Raw genomic sequence first — 27,135 nt, forward strand, 5'->3', positions numbered from 1 at the left:
AAGGTCAGCATTCCAAGGAAAGCGCTTGAATGAGCTTGTACCCTTGCTTAGTTTTCCTCCAGGCGGGGCAAACCCCAATGCTGAACTCTTCAGGAAGAGACTCTCCAAAGTCAGTCCAGACCACTCATTTAGCAGCAGTTTTATGCCAATTAATGAGCACTGTATTTGGAGTCAGACCAAGAAAGCAATTATAAATGTATCTCATTTTTAGGACAGACAAAAGGCCAAGCAAGGAAAATTTAAATCCCAAGCAACAATACTGATTAATTAATTCCTGGTCAATAATCTCTCAGTGGCTTTCTTTCATGGTAGCTGGTGAGGTTCCAGGAAACAGCTTGGTTCCGGAAGCCTCAGCAGAAGAGAAAGCAATGTAAAGGGACTGGTACCCACCCACTGGTCCCTCTAGCAAAGCCTGCGTGGTCTTGGCAACTGTTCTCAGGACTCTGCCTTCAAGATGAAAGAGATGTAGCTTACCCGCTCAATACACCAAGTACAAGATTTAGTACGAAAAATGACCCAAAGATGACGAGACTGACAAAATACACCCAGGGCAATTCAAATCCCATAGCATCATTCATCTGTAAGAAATAAGATGGGCTCATAGGAGTGGGTTAATAGGGGAATCTAGTGAGGAGAGAGGGTCACATTAGAAGAAACATTCTATACATTGGGTTAAACATTTACTTAGACTGAGACAACAGCAGTCAGCAGACATTCATTAGGCATTCTGAACACACACACACACACACACACAAAGGCACACAAGCATACCTGCACACATACACCCAGAGGCACACAAGCATACCTACACACACACACATACACACACACACACACACACACACACACACACACACACACACACACACACACACACACACACACACACACACACACACACAAAGACTCATTGAGGCTTCAGGCCAAACAGCAGATCCTGGTCCCAGGTAGGGAGAGGAGATTTGGCTCTGTCTCAGGCCACGGTACTGATAAGCGGTTTCCAGGGCAAGCCTCAGTAGAAGATGGAGCCAGCGCTTCTCTGAATCTGAGCTGCTGCTCTGTCCCAGTCAGTCCTGACTGCTTTTTAAGTCTTGGCGGAAAGTCCTAAGCTGTAACATCGGACTCTATAAACTCTTCAAAACAAAACCAAAAGAACTAGCTTGGCATGGCGGCGCGCACCTTTGTCCAGCGCCTGGGAGGCAGGTCTGCATCTGTAGTTCATGGCTAGCTTAGTCTACGCTGAACCCGGGCCAGTCAGGTACACAGTGAGACTCACTCTCAAAATAAATAAATCTAAAATAATCACCATCTATTTGGAGATAACCATCCTGTCTATCTACCCAAGGAAGCCTAGCTTTCTTTAGGTGTGGATTTTCTGCAGCCAGCAAACTAGATAAAAATGGAATAAATGAATGAATACTTAGTACTACTAAAAAAGCAAGAAAATGTTCCCAAGGCCACTAGCTGACATGTGCTCAGGGATAGCATTGGGAACTGTTGTTTGTTTGTTTGTTTGTTTGTTTGTTTTTCTCTGCTGTACCCATGAAAAGAACTGCAACCCTGACCCTGGAAGCTATTCAAAAAAGCAGGACCGAGTCAGGAGCACCCGACTCAACTGATCATTCAGACATGGCGTCCTCGTCAGACTTCCCCGGGGAATGGCTGGGAGTGAGCAGCCTGCAGACAAGCACTTTATGGATCGCAGCTGGATGGGACTTTCCAGTAGCCCAGGTCAGCGTTCACTTCCTCAATGAGGAAGGAGGTGTTAAGGCCCAACCAGGTAACAGAATAGACCTTCTCCAGGTCCCCCTTTGCAGGAGTAGCCTGAATTTTCAGTTTGTCAATGGTCTGGACAAGCCCATCGCTCTTGTCTGGCAGGTGCAAACCCTCAGGGTTTTAAGCCCTGTGCCTTTTTGCACTTTTTCTGCGTCCTGCTTTTAGCTTTACAGAAAGGCTCATGCATTTCACAATATTTGCCTCATGCCGAAGCCAAACAGGAAAAGGGAACATTAAAAAAATTACCTAACATCTGTTGCTGAAATCTACAGAGGGCATTAACTCCCTTATGAAACACCTGTTTGGCCACATGAAAACTGACGTGCTTAATAGAACCCTCTCCATCTTCACATCAGCAATTGGAGGAATGAATGAGCTGGGGCCACAGCTCCAATGGTTGATCTAATTAAGTTGGATAAACTAATTTCAGCAGGAAGGCAGAGGGCGATTCTTCCAAAGCAGCGACACTGCCAAACTCATCTCAAAATCCACACATAGGGAAGAAACGGGCTGTTTGGTGTGGTGGCCAGAGCGTTGGCCTTAAATCAACACCTGTGACAGCGATGTCTAGCCTCTACTGGAGCCGGGTGTGTATGTGGCAGAGGAGAGAGTGCCCTAGTGCAGGGCTCCTATTAGCCACCTCACTCTTGAGACTGACGAAGTCTGCTGACTTGGCCATCTGTCTCACCTGCCCTTCTCATGCCTTGGCAACTTTCAGAATAGGGCTCTGGTAACAGCTGTCTGCCCCACTGCAGAGAGAACATCTTATTTGAATTTCTTAGGACGGGGTGCTCGGTGGACTTGCACATTCTCAAATCACTGTCACCCAGAAAGGCAGCTGAAGAGGACTGAGGGGAGGCGGGAGCTAAGCACAACTGGCTGGAGCATCTCTTCTCTTTGCCCGAAGAGATGAAACTTAAGTGCTCAGGGCCAGTCTTTCTCCCTGTACAGCTGCAGCAAGGCCAAGTCCTTAAAGCTTTTCATACACATAGGGCATCCTCACAATTACTGGGCTGGCCATCCCCATACCCACATCAAAGATACATTATCTGCCCGGGGCTTTGTCTGCATGATCTTCACCAACAATGGAGGCACCAGCCTGAGGGAAAGCACTTCGATTTAGATTCATCTTTAAAGTCTCATCATAGAGGGCCACTTGGCACCCAAGATCATTTAGGTTACTTCAATTTTCTCTTATTTTAAGGGATTAAGTGCCCATGTATGTCTCAGGTCAAAGGAAACCATAAGGCCTTTTGCTTTCGTAACTCTTGGAAACTGCTGGAACGCCTTGGAGCCATGGACTGTGGGGAAGAAAAGCCTTGGCTGTGGGGGCACAGAAGAATGTCCCAGGTGCTTTGACTGAGAGGAGCCTGTCAGATGATGACAAGTACTTCAGACTAAGGGCAGCCAGCACGCCCACAGCCCTGTGTACCTCTGAAGAAAAAGTTGGGTGCCAACACAGGATGCCACTCAGATAAACAGCTCTCTCCTAAATCCAACCTTTTGCTGTTAACTTCCTACATTCAAAACATCTCCTCTTAAAACAAACAAACAAACAAACAAATGAAACCCTCTAAACTGAAGGAGAAAAGAGCAGATCATCTAACTGTGCATATTGTAGACAGGGACATGAAAGGCCAGAGGGACCCAAGAACCTGCCTTGTCCAGCTCTTTCTCTGCACCGCACTACCAGCTCCACGGGCAAGACCTCTGCATGAGACAAACAGCCCTTTAAATGTGTTTGGGGAGCTCACTTGATGAAAAATCTGCAATATATTTCCCCACCAAGCCCGTGATCCCAACTTGCCACATCTCCAAATAGCTCAGCTCCAGGTGTGCCTTTATATACACGACCCTTTCCAAGACCCTGCCAGACATTTGCCAGAGAGTCTTGAGAATTACAGCCTAGGCGTTCTGGGGGGATGCTGGCTAAATATAAACTTGTCTAGAGGCAAAGACTTTGTCCATCATATACAAAAACCTAAACACTGAGAAATCTGTTTGCAATTGATATTTACAACTGAATCTCCTTCCTGTCCCAGGAGAGCAGATCAAAATCCTCTGACGCAGCCTATCTACCCCGACAAGGCAAAGGGCTCCGTCAGGTTGAAGAGGGACAATAGTGACGTGTATTTGTTGAGCCCCCGCTCCAGGCCAGGCTCTGTGCTGGGCAGAGATGTTCTGTCCTAGAACACAGTGGCTTCCAGCTGACTGTGGCCCATAAAATACTGGGAGAGCTTGGCTCCTTGGCTCCTGCCTGGCTTTATGATGAGCTAAGAAACAGTAGTCAAAGGGGATTAAAACCAATCCTGATGTGCTTCAGACAGTAAGGTCTTAGAGAACACTCTGGAAGGCGTTACTCAACTGCCCCCTAGTGTTGTACAAGGATCCATTAACCACTGGCAGGTCAGAGAATAATTAGGAGACTGTGCTGCTGACCAGTCTAGGCCAGCAGTCCCTCAGCTACCTGAAGGCCATTCTGTTTTTCTTTTACATGATTCTCAAAAGCTAAAAATGGGCTTCACGTTTTTAGGGGTGGGGGAAGGTAAAAAGGTGAGCACTTTATAATGTATGAAAGCCATAGGGAATTCAGAGTTCAGGATCCATAAAGGAAATCCGGCCAGGACATCCAAGGCTGGAGCCATAAGCATCCAGTTAGGCCTCCTCCATGACTGGCTCCAGGCTCAAGGGTGGAATTGATGGCTGGAATGTGAATTACATCCCTGCAAGGCCAAGCATATTTACTGTTAAGCCTTTAGTAAAAAGTTCACATATGCCTGCCTCCAATCAAGGACTAGAGACATTTGCTGGAGGGCCCTGAGGATGCTCACAGCCTTTTCATACATCACTGTCTCCAACTCAAATCTCAGACCTATGAAGGGATAGGGACTAGCCTAATGTTGAGGAATTACACGCATTCCTCCATCATAATAGAGATGTTATGCAATGCATAGAGGATGTAATTCAAATGCCAAATTATTAACTATGTTATGGTCATGGCAACAGTAGAGCATTTCATTATCATGACTGACACTGAAACGTTCTCAGAAAAGCACATGGAAACTGGTCTTTCTGGGAGCGTGAAGTTTTCTCTTCTGCGGTCACACAGTCCTGAAATTGTCTCTGCACGACAACAGGACAATTACTGTGAGAGAATCAATGTGCAAAAATGCAAGGTAAACTAGAAAGTTGTCTATCAGTCAAGGTATGTTGGATCAGAGTCTGGCAGTTCACCAGGACAATAGAGAGAAGACAAAGCTGAGGAAGTCACAGAGTTTTACTTGTTTTAAAACAAGAAAAAAGTGTCCTACTGTTTGAGGGAGGGAAAAGCAGACTTTGGGCTTTTGTGGACGATATGCTCTAGTTACCAGTCATTCCGAGGGAGGACTGAAATGGAGGCTTTGCTCTGCCCAGGAGCTGCGACTTAGGAGACACAAGTGAAATCGACACTTCACCCAACCTGGGAGCTGCATGCCTGACGATACCCATCCTTCCTCTCCAGGAGAAGGTATTGCTTGTGGCTATAAGTAACATTTGTGTCCACAGACACACGCACACACACATACCACACACATACACACATATACCACACACACATACCACATACATACATTACACACACACACAAACACACATACATCACACATACACCACACACACACACACACACACACACACACACATAATCCTACAACAATCAGAAATAGGGATGCAGGACAAAGAAGCTACAGCATGTTGGTGATGCTCATTCTTCACTCAATAGGATAGGCAGCCGACCCTCAGTATCTGAGGGGACCAGCCACAGCCAAAGCTGCTCAGGCCCCTTAGATGAAGAAGTGCAGTATCTGCATATGATCTGGATCCACATATCCACATATACTTTATGTTGTCTCTGTACTACTTTTCATTCCTAACATCAATCTACTGTATCGTTTAGGGAATTATTACAAAACAAGTTCGAACATATTCAATGCAGATGACTTTGTGTGTGTGTGTGTGTGTGTGTGTGTGTGTGTGTGTGTGTGTGAATTATTTTCAATCTGGATTTGGTTCAGTCAGATGTAGATTAAACCCATGGATGCAGGATCTGTAGATATGGAGGGCCGGCTGGACAGGAACATCTACAATCTCACAAGCATAGTGTTCACCAGTGAAGGGAAGCAAGACCCAGGGCTTGGTGCAGTCTCTGAAGGTAGAGAGTGATTAAAAAAAAAAACCTAACCGCCCACCAGAGAAAAAACACCCCATTGCCTTTAGGATTTAGAAACTATCAAAAGCTACTTCTCCACTCTAAGTCTTTGCCTAGAAGCTGCCCACTCAAGAACTGCTATTGGCTTCCTTTAAACCAGTGGCTCTCAACCTTGCTAATGTTGCGACCCTTGAACATAGTCCCTCACGGTGTGCTGACCCCCAGCTATAAAGTTATTTTCATTGCTACTTCATAACTGTAATTTTGCTAATGTTACGAATCATAATGAAGACATCTGCGTTCTTAAAGGGGTCATGACTGACAGGGTGAGAACCACTGTGCTAAATAATTCTCTGTAAGAATACTGGTGTGATCCACTGGAAGTTGGGCTCAAAATCTACACATTAGTTGTATTTCCCAGAAACTCCTACTATGGGATAAAAATGATGTCGAAACTTCTGTGAGCTTTAAAAATTCTACATATAAACAAAGTCGTGGGGAGGGGGCGGCTGCTATACTTTGTTTACAGCAAACCCGTCTGGCTTTGCTGGGGATGAGGAGAATCCTACCCTAGTCACCAGACGTTATCCACGTGCTGGAGGCTCAACCAGCCCTGGCGTTTTGGCTATTTTGGCTTTTCTGCCACCTCTGCTGAGCTCTTTGGCTAAAACGAAGGAGGAGTGGAGGGCAGGGCATGCCCTGGCCTGGCTGACAGTGAGGCAGATAGAATAGGAGAAAAGTTGATGGTGAGCTATGGTCGGCCTCGTAGAGCTATAGGGTACATGAAAGGGCCCTCACTGTGTCCCCCACGTCCCCTTTAGGATCTGGTAAATAACCGTCTTTCCGTATAGGCTGTGGGAGTCCAGGGGCCTCTTCCTTAAGAAATGTGACTCTTGAGTTTAACCAGCACAGCCTTGTCTCCTCCAGTTCCCAGAAGGGATCAGTAGGCAGGGGCAACTGCAGTAAGAAACAAGTCCCCAGGAAAGAACTGGGGAGGTTGAGGGTTAAGAGCCCAGGAGTCAATGCCAGGCAGCAGCCTTTCAGCTTGGGACTTCCTCCTATAGATGGAGGAGGGGCTCACCAAGGGAGGCTCTAGGTCTGCTTCCCTTCCTGAAGAACTGGTCTCCAGGGCTCTGTTCTCAGCCAGCTGCCCTGACCAACGACATCTGTAGCAAGGGAACAGCATGCTGTGAATGGTCCTTAAGCTGCTTACCCAGTAGAGCACATCCGTCCAGCCCTCCATGGTAATGCACTGGAACACAGTGAGCATGGCAAAGGCAAAGTTATCAAAGTTAGTGATGCCTCCATTGGGGCCAACCCAGCCACTCCTACATTCCGTGCCATTGGCGGTGCACTGGCGTCCATTCCCTGAGAACGCACATGGAGCTGGGTCCTCTTCAGCTACTATATCTACAGAGAAAAGAAGCAGAGGCATGACTCAGAAGAGGAACAACCAGGACCCTCGCTCAGACCCACAACACCCAGCTCCATCACCCCTGCCACTGAAGAATCTTAACTGTGAACCACCCCCCCCTTCCCCCATCGTCCAAAGGTTACTTGGAATATCCCCTCAGCAGCAGAATGCAGCTTCTTCTGGTCACCACCACCTACCACCCATCACTCCCCATTCATGTCCTCAGTGCCTCTCCTAGACTGACAGAAAATGGGGTTACCTGCTTTGCCCTGTGCAGGGCCCCCATCTTATCTGCTACTATACTCTCCATAGGAAATCAGAACAGAAAAGAAGAATAAGCCATCCTCAACATAATTCACACAGAAAGAGGAAATAGATGGGCGGGAAAGGCTCAGGGGACCAACACCTCCTCCAGAACAAAGCACAAAACTGTCACTACTCACCTGAGTCAGCAAAAAAACATGTTTTGTGCATTTTTCCAATAAAAAGTTCCAATCCTATAATAGCATAGATGATAATTACAAATAATACCAAAAGGGCTATGTGAAGGAGGGGGACCATGGCTTTTATAATGGAGTTCAGAACAACTTGTAAACCTAGAAGAGGAAAAAAAATCCATTTTTGAGTTAAAATGACACTTCAAAGGAGCCATAAATATAATTCCTAATGATGCTTGCTCTGTTTATGACATACAGTAATAAAATTTAGAGATATTTCAAAGCTGTTAATTAATACTTACCCTCGATAGGAAATGAGCTAAGAATGGACTCCTAAATATCATTTAGCCCAACTCCTTCACTAGTCAGATGGAAAAACCAAGACCCAGAGAGGTGTAGCCAGCATTAAAATCACGCATTCATGTATGCATTAATTTCTGTATCCATTTAACAAAAAACACCTGAATATTTACTCCATGCAAAGCATGGGGTTTAGTGCCTTGAGCAAAACAAAGAGGAATTATACAAAGGGACACTCTCAAAGAGGTTACAGTCTAGAAGGGAACATGAGAGTTTACCATGATACTCTCAGGTACTATGCTAGCACTCTGAGCAGTAGTGAAAGAAAATTAAAGAGGGTTGAAAACACTGTCTCAGTACAGGATGAGGACAGAGGACCGAATGTAGTTTCCCATTCCTCTGAGCCTAGACAGACTACCACAGGAAGGTCTGGGCAGAGAACCAGCCCAGAAGTAGTGCACAGTGTGAGCTGGGGTGGTGGTGAGCCTCATCACAGCTTGTCATTAAGGCCACCAGCAAAGAGAAGGTCACAGCCATGCAGTTCTGGGTTTGAATTTGGGTCTGGAGTCAGACCTGAGTCTATTAGGGAAAGTGCCTCAGAGAGAGCAAGTGGACAGCAATCATTAGGAAACAAGGACAAAGGGCTGGGAAGAGAGGTGAGGCTCCAGAGAGGCTGGAATTCAGAGAAGCCTGGGACCGAACTTCAACTGCAGGAAGGGATGAAGGGAAAGTACCTTAGGAGAGGGTGAGTGATCTTGCCCAGGGTCAGGAACAAATTACAGCTGCCCCCCATCAGACCCCAAGAGAAAAACCCCTCCATGTTTCTAAAGGTGGTCCCTCTAGGATGGAGGTGGCAAGCAGGGGCAGCAGAAGGCTGAGTGACTTAGAAAGGTTAGGTTTGGATGCTCAGTGTAATATTAGAGTGCAGGTGTCCTGTGGCTAAAGTGTCTGTCGTCTTGAGTGAGACACGAGGGACTCAGAGGCATCATGGTGCAGGTGCAGACACACAGAACAGTAAGGGACTGGAATGGAAGGAAAGGAGGTCGCCCAGAGCCTGCACTAGAACCGGGGCTTCCAGGCTCAATGGTTAGTACTGAGCTCCATCCCCACCTCTCACGACCTCAGCTTCCTTTGTCTTTCTTCCCCTTACTTTCCCTATTCAGAGAAAGAAGGGACGCACAAAGTTGAGATACTAGAGTTAAAACAAAGCAGCAGATGGGATGAGCCAAGAGAAGGGAAAGAAACCCCGACAGCTACAGGGGCATGCCTCCCTGGGTGAGCACCAGTGGGAAGAGGCAGGGGACAGGCGGCAGGGAGGCCTGACAAGATTCCTGGCCGGCCTGACACTGTCTCCCTACAGCCTTCTCTGTGGCTAAACGTCTTTAAGTGTGTCTTTAAATGTCCAAACGGTTTCTCTTGAAAACAAGACTGACATAGTCCGTTGCAGGCAGTGAACATGGGGGAAAAGCACTGGCTCCCATATTCATGGACAGGGCTTCTTGGCTACTATTCTGATATTTTCTTTTTTCTTTTTCTTGTTTTAGACATGAGTGGGCCATTCCAAATCACCTAACAATTAGCTCTTAAACTCTTACTGCAGTAAGCCACTGGTCTCAGGAGTATATTGATGTTTAGTGTAACAACTGTATTTTAGATCGGCCAAACTTATGAGAGAGTATCAAGTTGCACCGCAAACTGAGCACATATGCTCTCATTACACTCTGCTCCTTGGGACATACTCAGCAGTGTGCCACGGAGGCAGGGAAGGGTGCCATGCAGAGGGGCAGAGACCCTGTGTGGCTCCCCTCAGTTATGAGAGCCCAACAGTGTGACCTCTTCATTGGCCTTTCTGAGCTCCTCTGAGAGACAGTGAGAACTGGCCACATGGTCTACCATGCTCTTGCCTAGTTCTATGGTCTTGAATTCTAGTTTTTTTTTTCCTTTCTTTTGTTTGAGACAGGGTCTCACTATATAGCCCTGGCTGCCTTGGAACTTGCTAGAGCTGACTAACTTCAAAATCACAGAGATCGACCTGCCTCTGCCTGCAGAGTGCTGGGTTTAACAATGTGAACCAACATGCCTGGTGCTCTTAGAGTCTGATAAACTTTTACCAGGTAACAGGATAAAAGTGATCAAAGATTCACCAAAGTCCACAAATCATACACACACACACACACACACAAAATTTTAAATAATAGTAATTGGTTTTGCTTTTGTTTTTTGAGATAGGGTTCTTATCATATAGCCCTGGCTGTCCTAGAACTCACTCTGTAAACCAGGCTGGCCTCAAACTCACAGAGATCTTCTGCCTCTGCCTCCTGAGTGCTGAAATTAACGGTGTATGGCCACCGCTGCCCTGTTCTGGCAAGATGGCTCTGCAGGTAAATAAGTTTGCTACCAAGCCTGACCTGAGTGATCCCTGGGACCCCAGATGATGACAGGAAAAAAAAATGATTTCTAAAAGTTGTCCCTAACCTTTGCAATGTGTGCCATGGCACACATGTTCCCGAACATGCACACGTATGTTTGTGCATATACACATGCACACAAGTATCTCTGTATGTGTGTATGGGTCTGTATACAAAACTAAAAAAATACAATAAATTTTTAAAAATAATTCTACATGATTTGGAATGCAGATGTTTTTCCCTTAATAATCTCAATCTCTCTCTCTCTCTCTCTCTCTCTCTCTGTGTGTGTGTGTGTGTGTGTGTGTGTGTGTGTGTGTGTATGCGTGTGTATGTATATATATATACATATATATATACATATATATACATACATATATATATATTTGTGTGTATATGTGTGTGTATACACACACACACACACACATACATATATATTCCCATATAGAATAGCCTCAATCTTAAGGAGTGAGAAGAGAAAGTATAGGCAAACATTCCTGGGCATTTTCAATGATTTCAGGTACCGGAGGGGAAAAAAAACTCACAAAGTCCGTAGCTAAAAACGGCATGCCCTGAGAGCCTCAATTCTTCTCTCCCCAAGCCTGCATGTTCCCTGACAGGATCATCTAAAGGATGGGCTTACGGACAGCTCCTCATTTCTCTTGGGTGAACTGTAGGAGAGTGAGACACAGACCACCACAGATCTCAAACAGTCTTGTGTCTTGGAGGAGGAAAGAGCAGAGAGCTGTTCTGCAGGGCTTACAGAGCACTAACCCTTCTGTGGAAACCTCCTCAGCCCAAGGAAGCTAAGGCCAGGCCAGGCCAGTTCCAAGAGTTTTCACTGGCCAGGGCTGCTCATGCACGCATGAGCTGCAGCTCCAGGTCTGCACGCAGCACGTGCCACATGTCTGCACGCAGCGCATGCCACAGGCAGGTGTCCTGTCATTCGCTCTTTAGGGGAAAGGCTGTCGTGGTTACTTTGAAATTAAATTAAGCTGTGACAACTCAATCTGAAGGAGCGTATTTGCTCAGTAAGCTCCCCACTTCATCGTGTTACACTTAATGGCGCCAGCCACTGCCAACGTATTTCTGTTTCTCTCGATTGCTTCCAGACAGTTCTGTGGTTTTTGACTTGCACTGATCTTTTTCAATGAAAATAAATGAACCATCTGGAAAAATAAGTACACTTAAAACACCACTTCCTACATTTTAAATGTTAAATTTGGAAACGTAGTATTTTCTTTTCCAGAGGGGTTTGGTGCGCTCTGAGTGCCTAAGGTTTAATAAAACTTCATGAGGACATTCTGGGAGGAAAAGAATTGGTGTTCTGAGGGCTTTATGAGCTGTGGAAAGTGGGTGTCCCCAGCGGTCCTCCATCCTTGCCCCAGCTCTGAGTACCGAGTACCTGTTCAGAAGAAGCACAACTCAAGGACAGGCGTGAGGATGTCTACACCCTGACAGACCCAGAAAAGATAGTTCTACCAAGGGCAGAGCTCACAAAGCAAAAGCCAGGAAGGCTTCTTAAGGAAGCTCCTTCCTTCCCAGCCCAGGTGAGAGTCAATCTGACCAGAGGTCAGACTATAGAGGCAAGCAGGGCCAGGCACTGGCTGACATGTGGAAACTGCCATGTTCATCCCTTCTCAGAAAGGTTTCATTGCTAGCTGTCAAGCCGAAGTCTAGCCACCCTGTTGCTCCCACTCAACAGCACTCCAGCTTCCAATCAGCTACCACTACAAGATGAGGCGGGCTTGGGAGAAGGAAAACAAAACAAAACAAAACAAAAAAAAACACTGGATATCATCAAAGCACAGAACTAAACAGTAAACGGAGGCTGGAAGCCCAGGTCTCCGACTGCCACCCAGCCTCTCTTCGGCTGAAAAGCAGATGACAATGAATGCCACCTGTACTCTGTCTGGAATGTCCCAGAGATCCACATCAATGGTGCAAGCATCAGTATTCCAGCATCAAAGAAGGCCTGCTGCTACTGGGCCCCTACTAGGGACAGGGTAACTCCCCCCAGAGGACTCTTTCCTGATCCCAGGACCCACCCAACGGGGCAAAGGCAGTACTTCTAGGGGTAGGAGGCAAAATGTGCTTACTGGGCACTCCTGATACAAGTCGAAGTGGTCTTAACACTCGGAAGGCACGGAGGGCTTTGACATCAAAGCCTCCTGATTTGCCGCCAGAGTGGTTCCCGCCTTCTGATTCTTTGGTTAATTGTTCCAGAATTACACTAAACAATCTGAAAGAGGAAGAGAGAAACAAATGTTAGTCTGTCGCCCAGGTAAGCAAAACAGGATAATAATAGTAGTTATTTTTGAACAAGGGCTAATTCTGGGTGGCTGCTAACTAAATAAAAGAAAGCTAAGCAAAGGCTGAGAACCAGGCCATGGAACCCCAGCCTGCCCTGCTTGCTACCTGACAGGACCTCAGACAGAGGCTGCTCAGACCCGTGTTCATGCCAACCAAGTGACCAGAAGCAGGGACCCTCTGAGGATCCCAGGGGGCAAAGGGTACTGCCTTCATGACAATGATCTTGATGGTCATGGCTTGTGAGTCTGAGCCATATGCTAAGTACCTCACATCTCTCACTGTGCCCATCTTCTCAAAAGCACTCTCGGACTACATCATCGAGACCTTTACATGCTTGCGGAAGCAAAGCTGATGGGCAAGGCTCAGCTGCCCGGCCAGGCCACCAGTGGCAGAGCCGACACTTGGTTCTGGGTGATGTGGCTGATGAGGCTGAAGGGTCTGTTATGACAGGGAGTTTTCTGTTCATCTGTTTTAGCTTAGTTCCTGACACACACAAAATCCGCAAGAAACGTCCTGATGCAGAAATAGACGGACGACTTCAAAGTTCCACACCTTAATGTGCCACAGAACTCCCCGTGCAGGCAGACAGCCTCCACCTGCACCCTCCTTGAGGTATTTGCAAAACAACGTGAGTCGCAGGTGCCAAGGAGCTGAAAGTTATCTAAGGGAAGGCATTAATATCACCGTTTTCTCTTCTGAAATGTGAGTAAAGTTATATCTGGCCACGATGACAAGTTTTTTCCGTCTCTCAGAAGGTTTTCCGGATAATGCTATTTTCGGACGGTCTGCTCATTTGACAGTTACTTTTGCTTTTTTTTTTTTTTTAAATAAATATTTATTCTTTGGAATGGTTGCTCATTTTTTAAGAGTAAATATAAATTTGCCCATTGCAAATAGCATCAACTCTGGCCGATCAGATTGTGGGAATGGTTGGCCCAGCAACAAAGAAAAGGTTTCTCAAGTTTAATTAGCAGCCAAAGCAGAAATTCTGCCCTCTCCTTGACAGGCCTCTGGGTCACCAAGACACTAGGTCCATAAAACACAGGGTGGTCTGATTGTGGGCCTGATTGGGCACAACTCTGTCACTCCAGGGCATTTATAGATACTCCTTTGTTTTAATAACAGCCCGGCAATGAACAAGACCCAGGACGAGGAATGGGCCACATCTCCACCTTTGCAAAGCTTCTGACTAAGGGCTAGCTTGAGCTCTGACTGGGGAGATATACTAAGGTTATGGCAAGCTTCTTATTATGTCGGCTTCTAAAAGTGACTGTAAACTCCTGCAGCAAAGCTAATGCTAAAAGTCTCTCCCCTCAAAACCAAGTTCACAGCTTCAGAGAAATAAAGGAAAAAGGGAAAACATCAAACTCTGCAAGTGTGGAAGCCACAGGAATTTTAAACCCAAAGGGTTAGCAAAGCAACTTCTGCAGGCGGTGACTGAAGGTTGTTCTCAAGAATTGCTGGTTTTGCAATGTGGATCAGTCATTTCATGACCCATCCTTTAGCAGGGTCCTTGAAAATAGGTGACTAATGTCTCCGACACTACATGAGAGACTGAAACAGAGAGAAATTGGCCACCACTTCAAGGTGGTGTGGGCCGGGAAGCCTCCCTTCTCTGGGTCTCAGTTTCCCTCTCAGGAAAATAAGAAAATTTAATTAAGAATCTCAAATCCTATGTTCTATTTTTCTCTCGCTCCTCTTCCTCCTCCTCTTCTCCCTCCTCCTCCTTATTATCATCATCATCATAATAATAGCACCATACCTCAGCACCTGAACAGACATAGACAGGCAAAAGCAGCAGCAATGGAGGATCCTAGGCTGTTATTAAAACTTGACCCCGAGAGGAGAAAAGGACATATCCAAATGACCGAACGAAGCCAGGAGCACCAGAATGGGGACGCCATATTCTTCTTTACCAAAGCTTAAGTGACAATCTTGAATGCCTAAACTATCTCCTTACTAAGAACCCAGAGGGAGAGGGGGAGGGGGAGGGTTGATCCGGACCAGCTTTTCTTTAAAGGAAGCAGCTTGAGAAGAGAAGAGCCCTTGGTCCTTGTGTATCCACATGAAGGGCTACGTGCTACTTTCTTAATGTATCTTTTATTAGTGGGAATCTTGACAAAAGTAACAGGTCACTATGGACTCAGAATGGAAAACTCATTGGACAGAAAAACAGATCATAGATGGAAACTTTAGTGAGTGGGAATTAGATTCAAAGAAAGACATTGTAATTGATCTTTTTCTTTTATAATTTTTCTTCTGCTCTTGCCATAACCAACTATAATTTACTAAAAGCTTTACTTCATATGTTTATTTTATGGTGGTAGGAAGTAGGTTAATATTTTAGATAAATAAAATGTGAGGGTTTCTTTTTGTACTAACAAGAAATACCATTGGCTCTAGCTCTACCTTGCTACTTTTATCTTACAACCAACTTCACTGCAGTTTATTTTACAAATGCAAAACACACCTGCTTAATGTTTAAATTAGCTGAGTTACAGCAACATTAGGAAATTCAACAAACAACCACTGTCAAGACAAATGAGTTCACTGTCTCTAGGACCCCTTTGCAGCTGCCTTCCCTGAACGTGGCTGCTACTGACAGGCTGGCTATTCATCTACATAGGTATTTTCCTATTCTAGAGACTATATAAAGAAACCACATCATATTCTTTTTTTGCTTGTCATATTTTTTGAGATTCATCCAAGTTGTTACATTTATTAGTTTCATTTACTGTTAAATAAAATATTAAATTAAATAAGCATGCCATGATGGTTTTATCAATTTATCTGCTCTGTGTTATTAAGCTATTTGCATTTTTCCTCTATTTTAAATAAAATCTTTCTATAGACATGTGTTTTCATTTCCTTGGATAAGTACCAGAAAACTAGTAATGCAGTCACATGGCAAATGTTCTTAATATTGGAAGGAAGGGGGAAAAGAATCTTTCTTTTCTTTTTTTTTTTTTAATAAACAACTCAAGATTGACATTAAGTCATCAAAATAATTTGTAATAGTTAAAAGCCTCTTAAATATACATGATGTCTTCTGAAGCTAAAAGTAATATGCACTCAACCAGTTTTTAAAATCTATTTGGAACATTAAATATGATAGAAGTAAAAAAAAATCTCTTATGAAGTCCTCTATGAAAGGAAATTGTGACAGGTTCCTGATTAGACAGAAACTGTTCCATCTCTAAGGGAGAATACACAGTGTAACTGTGTGGCTTCATAGAGTGAACTGGGTAGTGTTCCTTCTGTTTCTATTTTGTGGGATAGTTTGAAGAGTGTTCGTATTCAGTCTTCTTTGAAGGTCTGATAGAATTCTGCACGAAACCCATCTGGTCCTGGGGCTTTTTTTTTTTTTTTTGGTTGGGAGACTTTTAATGACTGCTTCTATTTCTTTAGGGTTTATGGGACTGTTTAGATGGCTTATCTGATCCTGATTTAAATTTGTTGTTTGGTATCTGTCTAGAAAGTTGTCCATTTCATCCTGATTTTCCAGTTTTATGGAGTATAGGCCTTCGTAGTAGGATCTGATAATTTTTAAAATTTTCTCAGTTTCTGTTGTTATCTCTCCCTTTCATTTCTGATTTTGTTAATTTAGATGCTATCTCTGTGCCCTCTGGTTAGTCGGGGTAAGGGTTTATCTATCTTGTTTATTTTCTCAGCTTCTGATTTTGTTGATTCATTGTATAGTTCTTTTTGTTTCAACTTGGTAGATTTTAGCCCTGAGTTTGATTGTTTCCTACCTTCTACTCCTCTTGGGTGTGTTTGCTTCTTTTTGTTCTAAAGCTTTCGGGTGTGATGTTAAGCTGCTAGTGTGTGCTCTCTCCGGTTTCTTTTTGGAGGCACTCAGAGCTGAGGTTTCCTCTTAGCACTGCTTTCATTGTGTCCCACAAGTTTGGGTATGTTGTGCCTTCCTTTTCATTAAATTCTAAAAAGTCTTTAATTTCTTTATTTCTTCCTTGACCAAGTTATCATTGAGAGAGGGTTGTTCAGCTTCCATGTGTGTGGGGGCTTTTGGTTGTTTTTGTTGCTATTGAAGACCAGCCTTAGTCCATGGTGATCTGATAGGATGCATGGGATTATTTCAGTCTTCTTGTATCTGCTGAGGCCATTTTGTGGTCAATTATATGCTCAGTTTTGGAGAAGGTTCCATGAGGTGCTGAGAAGAAGGTATAGTCTTTTGTTTTAGGATGAAATGTTCTATAAATATATGTTAAATCCATTTGGCCCATAATTTCTGTTATTTTCAATGTGTCTGTTTAATTTGTGTTTCCATGATCTGTCCACTGGTGAGAATGGGGTTTTGAATTCTCCCATTTTTATCGTGTGAGGTGCAATGTGTGCTTTGAGTAAAGTTTCTTTTATGAATATGGGTTCCCTTACATTTGGGGCATAGATGTTAAGAATTGAGAGTTCTTCTTGGTAGATTTTTTTTCCTTTGATGAGTATGAAGTGTCCTTCTTTACCCTTTCTGATAACTTTTGTTTGAATGTTGATTTTATTCAATATTAGAATGGCTACTCTAGCTTGTTTCTTGGGACCATTTGCTTGGAAAATTATTTTCCAGCCCTTTACTCTGAGGTGGTGTCTGTCTTTGACACTGCCTTTCCTGTATGCAGCAAAATACTGGATCCTGTTTACATATCCGGTCTGTTAGTCTATGTCTTTTTATTTGGAAATTGAGTCCATTGAGGTTAAGAGATATTAAGGAATAGTGATTGTTGCTCCCTGTCATTGTTGATGTTATTTTTATGTTTGTGTGGCTATCTTCTTTTGGGTTTGTTGAAAGAAGATTACTTTCTTGCTTTTTATAGGCTGTAGTTTCACTCCTTGTGTTGGCATTTTCCATCTATTATCCTTTGTAGGGCTGGATTTGTGGAAAGATATTGCATAAATTTGGTTTTGTCATGGAATATATTGGTTTCTCCCTCTACAGTAATTGAGAGTTTTTCTGGGTATAGTAGCCTGGCTGGCATTTGTGTTCTGTTAGGGTCTGTATGACATCTGCCCAGGATCTTCTAGCTTTCATAGTCTCTGGTGAGAAGTCTGGTGTAATTCTGATAGGTCTGCCTTTATATGTTACTTGACCTTTTTCCCTTACTGCTTTTAATATTCTTTCTTTGTTTTGTGCCTTTGGTGTTTTGACTATTACATGACNAATATTCTTTCTTTGTTTTGTGCCTTTGGTGTTTTGACTATTACATGACAAGAGGAATTTCTTTTCTGATCCAATCTATTTGGTTTTCTATAGGCTTCTTGTATGTTTATGGGCATCTCTTTCTTTAGGTTAGGGAAGTTTTCTTCTATAACTTTGTTGAAGATATTTACTGGCCCTTTAAGTTGGGAATCTTCACTCTCTTGTATACCTATTATCCTTAGGTTTGATCTTCTCATTTTGTCCTAGATTTCCTGGATGTTTTGGGTTAAGAGCTTTTTGCATTTTGTATTTTCTTTGACTGTTGTGTCAATGTTTTCTATGGTTTCTTCTGCACCTGAGATTCTCTCTTCTATTTCTTGTATTCTGTTGGAGATGCTTGCATCTATGACTTCTGATCTCTTTTCTAGGTTTACTATTTCCAGGGTTGTCTCCCTTTATGATTTCTTTATTGTTTCTAGTTCCATTTTTAGAACCTGGACGGTTTTGTTCAATTCTTTCACCTGTTTAGTTGTGTTTTCCTGTAATTTTTTAAGGGATTTTTGTGTTTCCTCTTTAAGGACTTCTAGCTGTTTACCTATGTTCTCCTGTATTTCTTTAAGGGAGTTATTTATGGCCTTCTTACAGTCCTCTATCATCAACATGAGATGTGATTTTAATCAGAGTCTTGCTTTTCTGGTGTGTTGGGGTGTCCAGGGCTTGCTGTGGTGGAAGAACTGGTTTCCGATGATTCAAAGTAGTCTTGGTTTTTGTTGCTTATGTTCTTGCCCTTGCCTCTTGCCATCTGGTTTTCTGTGGTGTTAACTGGCCTTGCTGTCTCTGACTGTGGCTTGTCCCTCCTGCAAGCCTATGAGTCAGTACTCCTGGGAGACCAGTTTTCTTAGGGAGGAATTTGGGTATGGAGAGCTGTGGCACAGGGTCAGCTCTGGGGTGCAGACAGAAATCAGAAGGATACTGTCCCTGGCTGTTCCTTGGTTCCTGTGTCCTGATGGCTCTGGGTGGGTCCCTCTTGTGCCAGGAATTTGAGCAGAAGTGGTGGTCTTACCTGTGCTCACAGGTGTTTTGGCACTCCTGGGAGACCAGCTCTCTCCCGGAGGTATTTGGGTATGGAGCACTGAGTCACAGGATCAGCTCTAGGCGCAGACAGAAAGGGAAAGTATCCTGTCCCTGGCTGTTCCTTGGTTCCTGTGTCCCGAGGGCTCCTGGCAGGTCCCTCTGAGTAGAAGCAGTGGTCTTGTGTGTGCTCACAGGCTTCACAGCACTCCTGGGAGACCAGCTCTCTCCCGGTGGTATTTGGGTATGGAGCACTGAGTCACAGGATCAGCTCTAGGCACAGACAGAAAGGGGAAGTATCCTGTCCCTGCCTGTTCCTTGGTTCCTGTGTCCCGAGGGCTCCTGGTGGGTCCCTCTGAGTAGAAGCAGTGGTCTTGTGTGTGCTCACAGGCTTCAGAGGACTCCTGGGAGATCTTCTCTCTCCCTGCTGTGGTATCTGGGTATGGAGCACCGTGGCACAGGAATAGCTCCTGGTGCAGGCGGAAACTGGAATCTTTCCTCATGAATCTTTCTAGGTGGTGTTATCACTTCCAGTTTTAGAAGCGGTTTATGAGAGTTTCAATTTCCCCATGTGTTGGCTCCCATTTGGTATCTTTGGTCTCTTTACGAGCAGCAGTCCCAGTAAGCACAGTGCTCTTACTGTGGTTTTAATGACCATTTCTTTAATTACTAACAATGTTGAGGGTCTTGTTGGACAGCCATTATTTTTAATGAAGATCCACTCAGTTATTTTGCCCATCCTTTAGTATATTTGGTATATTCTATTCTTGAATAGTTTTGTTTGTATGCATGCCAAATATATATTTTAGGACCAAGAACTAACTGACTGCCTTCCTTCCTTTTTCTTTGTCCTATGGAAAACACTTTTTTCATTATTTTCACACTAATTTTTGAAGAAAAGATTTAAGTTTTGATAGATTTTAATCTTTTCATGGTCTCTTTAATAGGCGCTGTTTTCTGCCTCTTTGTTCTTTGAGATAGGGTCACACATATCCCAAGCTGGCCTCCGACTTGCTACATCTTGACTGGACTTCTTCTGAGCCTCCTCCACTTGTATGGGAATTTTAAGGAGTCCACTGCCAACACCTATGCCTTAGAAAGCTTTGCCTACATACAGGTTTTATACAGTATTTGCCCCATGAAATTTTATGGTTTTACATTGTAAATAAGTCTATGGTCTGTACGAAGGCAACACGCGGTCTGAGGTAGGGATAGTCTTTCATACTGACAAATGGTTGCTTCCACGTTGTTTACTGGAAAGTCTCCTCATGCCATTGGCATCTTTTTCTAAAATCAATCGGCAGCATGCACGTGGGTCTATTTCTAGATGGCCCTATTTGATTCCATTGATCTTTATGTCAACTCCTAACATCAATATTATCTCAACTCCAATAACACTAGAGCATGCCATAAGATCAGGCTCCAGCTTTGTTCTTAAAGATTTCTTTGGCCAACTTAGAGTCTCTCTAATTTCCATACAGAGGCTAGAAAAGTCTTGTCAAATTTTCAAAAGCCTGACAATATTTAGGTGAGGATTCAATCTATACCTTGATTTGGGAAGAAGTAGAAACCTAAGGTCATGAATTCGTTCAACACATGAGCATGGTGTCATACTCTTTCTTCAGCTCTTCTTTGAGATTGCTCCCGTGAAGACCGCCATTTTAGCAAGCTATCCATATCTAAATGTTTCATAGCTTTGGTGACACTGTAAATAGTAACATTTAATTTTTTTGTTTTCTAACTGCTGTGGCTAATATATAGACATTTTTATGCTTTTTATAGAGACTTTTTATCCAGAAATATTGTCAGGTTCATTCAGAAAACTTGATTCTGTATGATTTTAGCCTTAAATTCACTATGATTTATTTTATGGCCCAGAATATTAACTCTCGTAATGAACACTTCATATGCGTGTGAAAAGAATGTGTATGTTGTTCTTGTTTATGGGGAACCCTTTGGAACGGTCAGGGTGGCTGCTGGAATTGTTCAGGTCCCCCATCAACAGGTCCTAGCCATACTCCAGCACTGAGAACTGGGGTATGCAGCTAAAAAGATGTCCTTCCACTCCACCTTCAGTTCTAAGAGTGTTTCAGTCAAGCACTTTGAAGCTCTGTTATCAGACATTTGAACAATGAGGATTCTTGTGTCTTCTTGGAAAATACCCTTCATCGTTATGAAACCTCTCTCTCTGCATGCCAGGTAGCTCCTTTTTCTAAAGTCTACTTTGTTGATTATTGATATGGCCCCTCTAGCTGCCTTTTCTGTGCTTTGATTCACAAATTACTTGCTTTTGCATTAAAGAAGGTTAAAGAGAGGCCCTGGAAAGCTGTGGCTTGTTTTTTTACATCTGATAATCTGATAAACTCATGGATTAATTAGGGTTCTGCTGAGTTAAACATTCTATCTTGTTTTCTGTTTACTTTGCTGTTTTTCTTTTCTTTACTGTTTTGAAATCTGAATTGATTTTTGTTCTTGTGTCTCTCTCCTTTGTTGTCTTGATATTAACAACTAAAGTTCCTCGTTCCTAGTCACTCAGTGGGAAAAGTGTCAACAGAAGTCTTCTGTGAAGGGAGAGAGTAAGTATTTTAGGATTTGCACACTGCTGGATCTCTGGGGTAACAAATAAACTTTGCCATTAAACTTCAAGTAGATCAAACAGCTACACATAAAAGTATAGTTGGGTTTCAATACAACTTTATTTGCCAAAATAGGTGTCAAAATACTTTGCTAGTGTGGAGAAATGGGCTTCCTCTAGAGACATCTCTAGGCTTTGGAGTGGAGGGTGGGTAGTTTGCAAGTCTGGGCACCAGGGTTTATAATCTGCACTTTTAATTGTGCGTGACCTACCTTCATACAGCATTTATTATTCTAGGTTCTGTACATACATTTGACAACAGCCTTCCAATGCTCTCTCTGTCCTCTGCTACTGTAAGGTATTTTACTGCTATCAAAGGTAGAAATGTTACAACGCTATTGTTATTGGTTTGTTTCTTTTTTTAGATAACTACCTTAAAAGAGATTTTAAAATGAGAATAAATATCTTTAAATCCATCCGGTCTGGAATTCCTCATTTCTTTTGGGTGGATCTTCATTTCTATCTGGTGTCATTTTTATTTCAACCTGAAAAGCTGTCTTTAAGCATTTTTGGAGGTGCAAGAAGTCTGTCAGTCATAAAGTATCTGCTTTGGTTTGTCTAAAACAGTTTCCATTTTGACTTGAGTTTGGAAGGAATTTCACTGGTTGAGAACTCTAAGCCGGAATTTCCCCAGGACTCTGAGGGTTTGTCTATTGTCTTCTGGCTTGTACAGCTCTTGAAAGGACTGACATGTCTTCTTTTTTTTTTTTTTTTTTTTTTACGCACTTTTGACTGTGGTTGTGATAGGCCTTTCTCTGTGGTTTCTGATCAAGCTTTGCCAGGCATCATGAACTTCTGAGTTCATTTTCCATCCTATTTGAACATTTAGAACCATTTCCTCAGGGGCTTTCCTTTTCTCTCTCCTTCTTTCAAAAAAAAGATTTACTGGTATATTTGGGGTGTGTGTGTGTGTGTGTGTGTGTGTGTGTGTGTGTGTGTGTGTACTTGTACATGTTTTATGTGCACCATGTGTGTGTAGGTATCCACAGACACAAGAAGAGGACACGAATCCCCTGGATCTGGAAATTATGGATGGTTGTGAGCTACCACGTGGGTTCTGGGAGCCAAACCCAGGTTCTCTGTAAGAGCAGATAGTGCTCTTAAGTGCTGAGCCATCTCTCCAGTCTTTCTTTCCTAAGATTACAAATGTACACTTTAGAACATTTGGTAATTCACAAGTCCATGAGGTGGTGTTCACAAACACATTCGTAATTGCTGTTTTTGACCCCTCCGAAGTTCCTTGCCATTGTCTCTGTAACTTCTGGGTCTGTTTCTAGTCATAGAATTTCCTCCTTTTAGGGGTCACACTCCCTCTTATATCCAGTATTACCTTAGTGCAAGTGAGGTACTTAAAATGATCATCTAAGTATTTAGATTTTATTTTTCCTTTGAAAAGTTTAGGGGTTTTTTGGTTTTTGTTTGGTTGGGTTTTTTTTTTTTTAACATGTAATTAAGTTACTTGTTTGTTTATCAGTTCTCTCTCCTTCAGGCTCCTTCTCAAACAGTTTTCAAAAAGTCTTTATTCTAGAGCAGGGATAGCACAGTTTTTCTATAAAGGACCAAGACAGTGGACTTTTCCACTCAATGATGACAACAAATGAGTGCAGCTAGGTTACAATAAAACTTTATTTATAAAAATCAGTGGCAGGCTAGATGAGGTAGGATTTGGTCCCCTACTTGTGGTTTTCGAAGCCATAGTCTAGATCTAGGCTGACTCTACTACTGAAGGCTCTTCTGAGCTGTTTACTGACAGTCCACAGTGTTCAATGCAGTAATTTACTCTGAGTATTTGGACCACAAACACCCCGTAGTCTTAGAAAACTGGTTATTATTTATCTTATAGTTCCTGCACCTTCTCTTTCCCCTCACTCTCTTCTTTGCTTGGTCTCATGGACTATAACTCAGTTTCAGCTGAGTCTCCTGTGGACCTCAAGGCCCAGGCACAGAGCTCTCATCTCTCCAATTCTCAACTAGTTCTCTCCCTTCCCATTTTATGTTACTCAGGTCTCCTGGAGTTCTATCTCTTAAACTTGGTAAGACTGCCATATTGGCTCTGTTCCCTTTTCCTGTGCTGTTCTGGTTGAGCAAAATGTTCCAGCAGAGAAAAAGCCAAGGTGACATGGGGACATAAGAAGTGAAGCTATGTATCTCCATTCTCTAGTCTAATAAAAGTCCAGTGGCAGGAAAGGCACAAGACTCTCCCAGAACAGAGAGACATCCAAGGCTCCAGTTTACCAGTCCCTGATAGGTGTTCCAAACAAGAGGAGGCATTTGCCTTAATGCCTATCTGCCACCTATTCATTTTGGATACATTATTTCTGCAATACACACTTAGGTGCCAATGGGAGGTTTTTATAAAAGTTAACTTTCTTCCCAGTTAGTCTAACCATCCAATGGGCCACCACTTTAGGCCTTATTTTCATTCCCTGGGGTAAAAGGACACTCCCCAAACTTAAGCTGTTCTCCAAACAGACAGAAAGAGTCATCTCCAATGAAACCCCAGGGGAATCATGATACCATGAGGACCTGGGTTTGATTCCCTGCACCCACACAGTGACTCAAAATCATGGTGTTCCAGTTTGAGGGATCTGACACCCTCTTCTGGATCCCATGGAGGTTAGACATGCATGAAGTACCCAGACATATGTGCAGGTGAAATAACCATATACATAAAGTAAAAATAAATACATCTTTTCAGAGCTCTCTTGATGAAAACAAGAGAGTACTCCTAATTTTAGGGATAACTTACAGAACAGCCAAGGTAGGGAGTCCCAAAACAGGGCGACATCTTGTCTCCCTTGGTGGATGTTTGCTCCAAAGACCTGATTCGTGTTTCCTCTGCTGGCAACAACTCAGGGTGTAGAAGGAATGGGGCAACATAGACCTCTATTTTTCATTGTAATATACTCCTTTAACTAAATCTACCAGTGTCTTCCTCTCACAAGAGGGTACTAAAAGGATACCTCCTTCTCTGCGTTTTCTAGTTTATTTTATTTTATGCCAGATACATGACATTATTCAGACGCTTGTTTTGTTATTTAAGATGGGAAAGTGGCATGCCAAGGTTTCTCCCACAACTCAGCATAAAAACATAATAGCTCTGCTCAAGGGATGTTAAACAGCAGAGTACCGCACAGCAAGGAAGGCTTTATCATATGATACACATGTTTTGAACTAGCAGGGTGCTAGCTTTTAGGAGCTGCATTCACTTGACTCCACCCACCAGCCAGGCAGGTCTATTTGTGGAGACTTGAGGCCCTGTGAGGTGAATCATCTCTCATTAGCAGCTGAGACTTCCTCTAACAGCCTGTCACTGACTTCCCCAAGCACAACACCAATCATGAGAGCTCTTCACCCGTCTCTGCCCAGGGATTGACAGCAGCCCTGTCAGCATTAAAAGAACCCCTGATAGGCCCTGGCACCATCACTGACATAAGCATAACCACCTCCCCCAAGAAGGCTCGAGTTCCCTTTACCATCCAGCCCACACCTCCATTTCCCAGATAAACGTTTCCCCCAAACCAATGACTTACCCTACTATTACTATAACAAAATCCAGTAAATTCCATCCATTCCTAACGTAAGCATTAGGATGCAGCAACAGTCCATACGCTATAATCTTCAGAAATGTCTCCACTGTAAAAATAATCAGGAAGGCATATTCTACTTTTTCCTGTAAAGAGAAACGAACACACCAAGGGTGGAGAAAGAAAGAAAAGAATCAGTGATCAGGATCAATAGCTCTGAAACAGAAGCACACACACACACACACACACACACACACACACACACAGACAATTTTATAATGAGTACTAGAATCACTACCCTGCATGTGGGTCAGGAAAACATTTTAATTTTGATGCTGAATTTCTCATAAGCAGCTAAGTGTTAAATACTGTCATTCCGGGCTGCAGTATTGCATTTTGCCACCTGCCCTGATGCATGAGCAGTGAGCCTGCCTAGGACATAATGGGCATGTTTTCTATTTGCACACATTTGCACAACACAGCATGTTTTCCCCAAGATTGCCAGAGCAGGCCCAGAAAAGCACCAGGATGAAATGAGCATTCTGACGGTGGTTTTGCACAGAGCACACCGTCTGGAAGAACAGATGCATAATGGACTTCACCCTTATTTTTTTCTTGGGTTTTCCTCTGACATCTTATTCTGGATCTGACTGCCCTCAACATAGAGAGAAAGGCAGGGATCTCAGATGCCTAATACTGGCATGCCTCATCTTGCTGGCTGGCACCAATGATGGACTCCTTCACCAATGATGGACTCCTTCCTAACCAGCCTCCTGGAGATACAGCTCTGCCTTCATCTCGGTTTCCATGTCTGCTCCCTCTGGTTGCCACATACATCTGCAGCCTTGCCTGATGGCTAGAACCTCTCCAACTCCAACCCACATCACTCCCCAAGCACATGAGGATGCCTCAGTCAACAGGACTAAACACATAGGCTCTTTCTATAAATTTGATAGAAACTCAATGGACAGGGCCATGAGTAACCAACCAGTATTCTCTGGCTCTAATTTACTTAACAACAAAATCTCAACAAAGAGAACTTTTTTCTGTGGGCTCTAGAGTCCTCAGCTACTATCATCCTCAAGGTAGACTCATGGACTTCACTTACTAACATGACTACTATGGAAGGCTACAGTAAATATGGCTCAGGAAACAGTAAGCTCTTCCTCCATATGCCAGGTACCCCAGAAGGAACCAGGATTTAAAAACTTCCCAACTCCAGTCCCATCCTTGAAAAGTCTGGCCTGGAAGGGGACACAGGAGTTTTAAACACATACAGAGAGAACCTCTAAAATCCAGAGTTAGTATGAGAGCGCTTCTCTACTGGTGCTGGAGCCAAGGGTCTCAACCACAGCTCCCGGGCCCTTTCTTTTCCCCATGGTCACACAAAAGAAGGCAGACACCATGTGATCACTATTGTAGATGTGGATTTATAAATGGAAATGTACACTGTTTAAAGGAAATGCTTCTGGATAGGAACTTCTTATTTTGGAAATCCTCTTTTAAAATATTCATTGCAGGATGACTCCAACAGGCCTGCCTTCCTAAAAATGTAACATGTCTACGCACACATTGGTTTGCAGTAGCTACAGGCTCTTCTGCATTTCAGTGGCAGGGTTGTCTTCTCTACCGTTAGGATGTAGGCCTCTGTGACTAGACAGCTGGCTCCTGTCTCTGGCTGCCCCAGGACAGAACTTTCTCATGGCTTGTCACCAGCATCTTCCCTCTGGGCCACCAGGGTAATATCCAACTGCAGCCTGTGCATCCAAGACAAACAGCGCCTACCTTTTTTACTCCCCCTGGTTATAGAAAACCCAGTTGATCAGCTTTGCCTTCCCTAACCCTAGAACATTCTTAGCTCTTAACATTCTCTCTCTCTCTCTCTCTCTCTCTCTCTCTCTCTCTCTCTCTCTCTCTCT

At 43.6% G+C, this 27,135-nt stretch overlaps 1 protein-coding gene across 4 annotated transcripts in view; it reads right to left on the minus strand.

Moving 5' to 3' along the window:
- Positions 1-27,135, minus strand: part of Cacna1d (calcium voltage-gated channel subunit alpha1 D) — a 303,585-nt gene that overhangs the window by 128,052 nt on the left and 148,398 nt on the right. For 2 of the 4 annotated variants that reach the window (XM_021204128.2, XM_021204130.2), the window contains exons 4-8: positions 25,223-25,362; positions 12,624-12,766; positions 7,823-7,975; positions 7,179-7,375; positions 475-578 (exon numbers count right to left, since the gene is read on the minus strand). In XM_021204128.2, coding sequence (XP_021059787.1) covers positions 475-578; positions 7,179-7,375; positions 7,823-7,975; positions 12,624-12,766; positions 25,223-25,362 — 737 coding nt within the window. The remainder of the gene's footprint in view (positions 1-474; positions 579-7,178; positions 7,376-7,822; positions 7,976-12,623; positions 12,767-25,222; positions 25,363-27,135) is intronic. The other 2 variants (XM_021204129.1, XM_021204126.1) reach the window with 1 other exon arrangement.

This window comes from Mus pahari, chromosome 8, assembly GCF_900095145.1.
Source record: "Mus pahari chromosome 8, PAHARI_EIJ_v1.1, whole genome shotgun sequence".
NCBI lineage: Eukaryota > Metazoa > Chordata > Mammalia > Rodentia > Muridae > Mus > Mus pahari.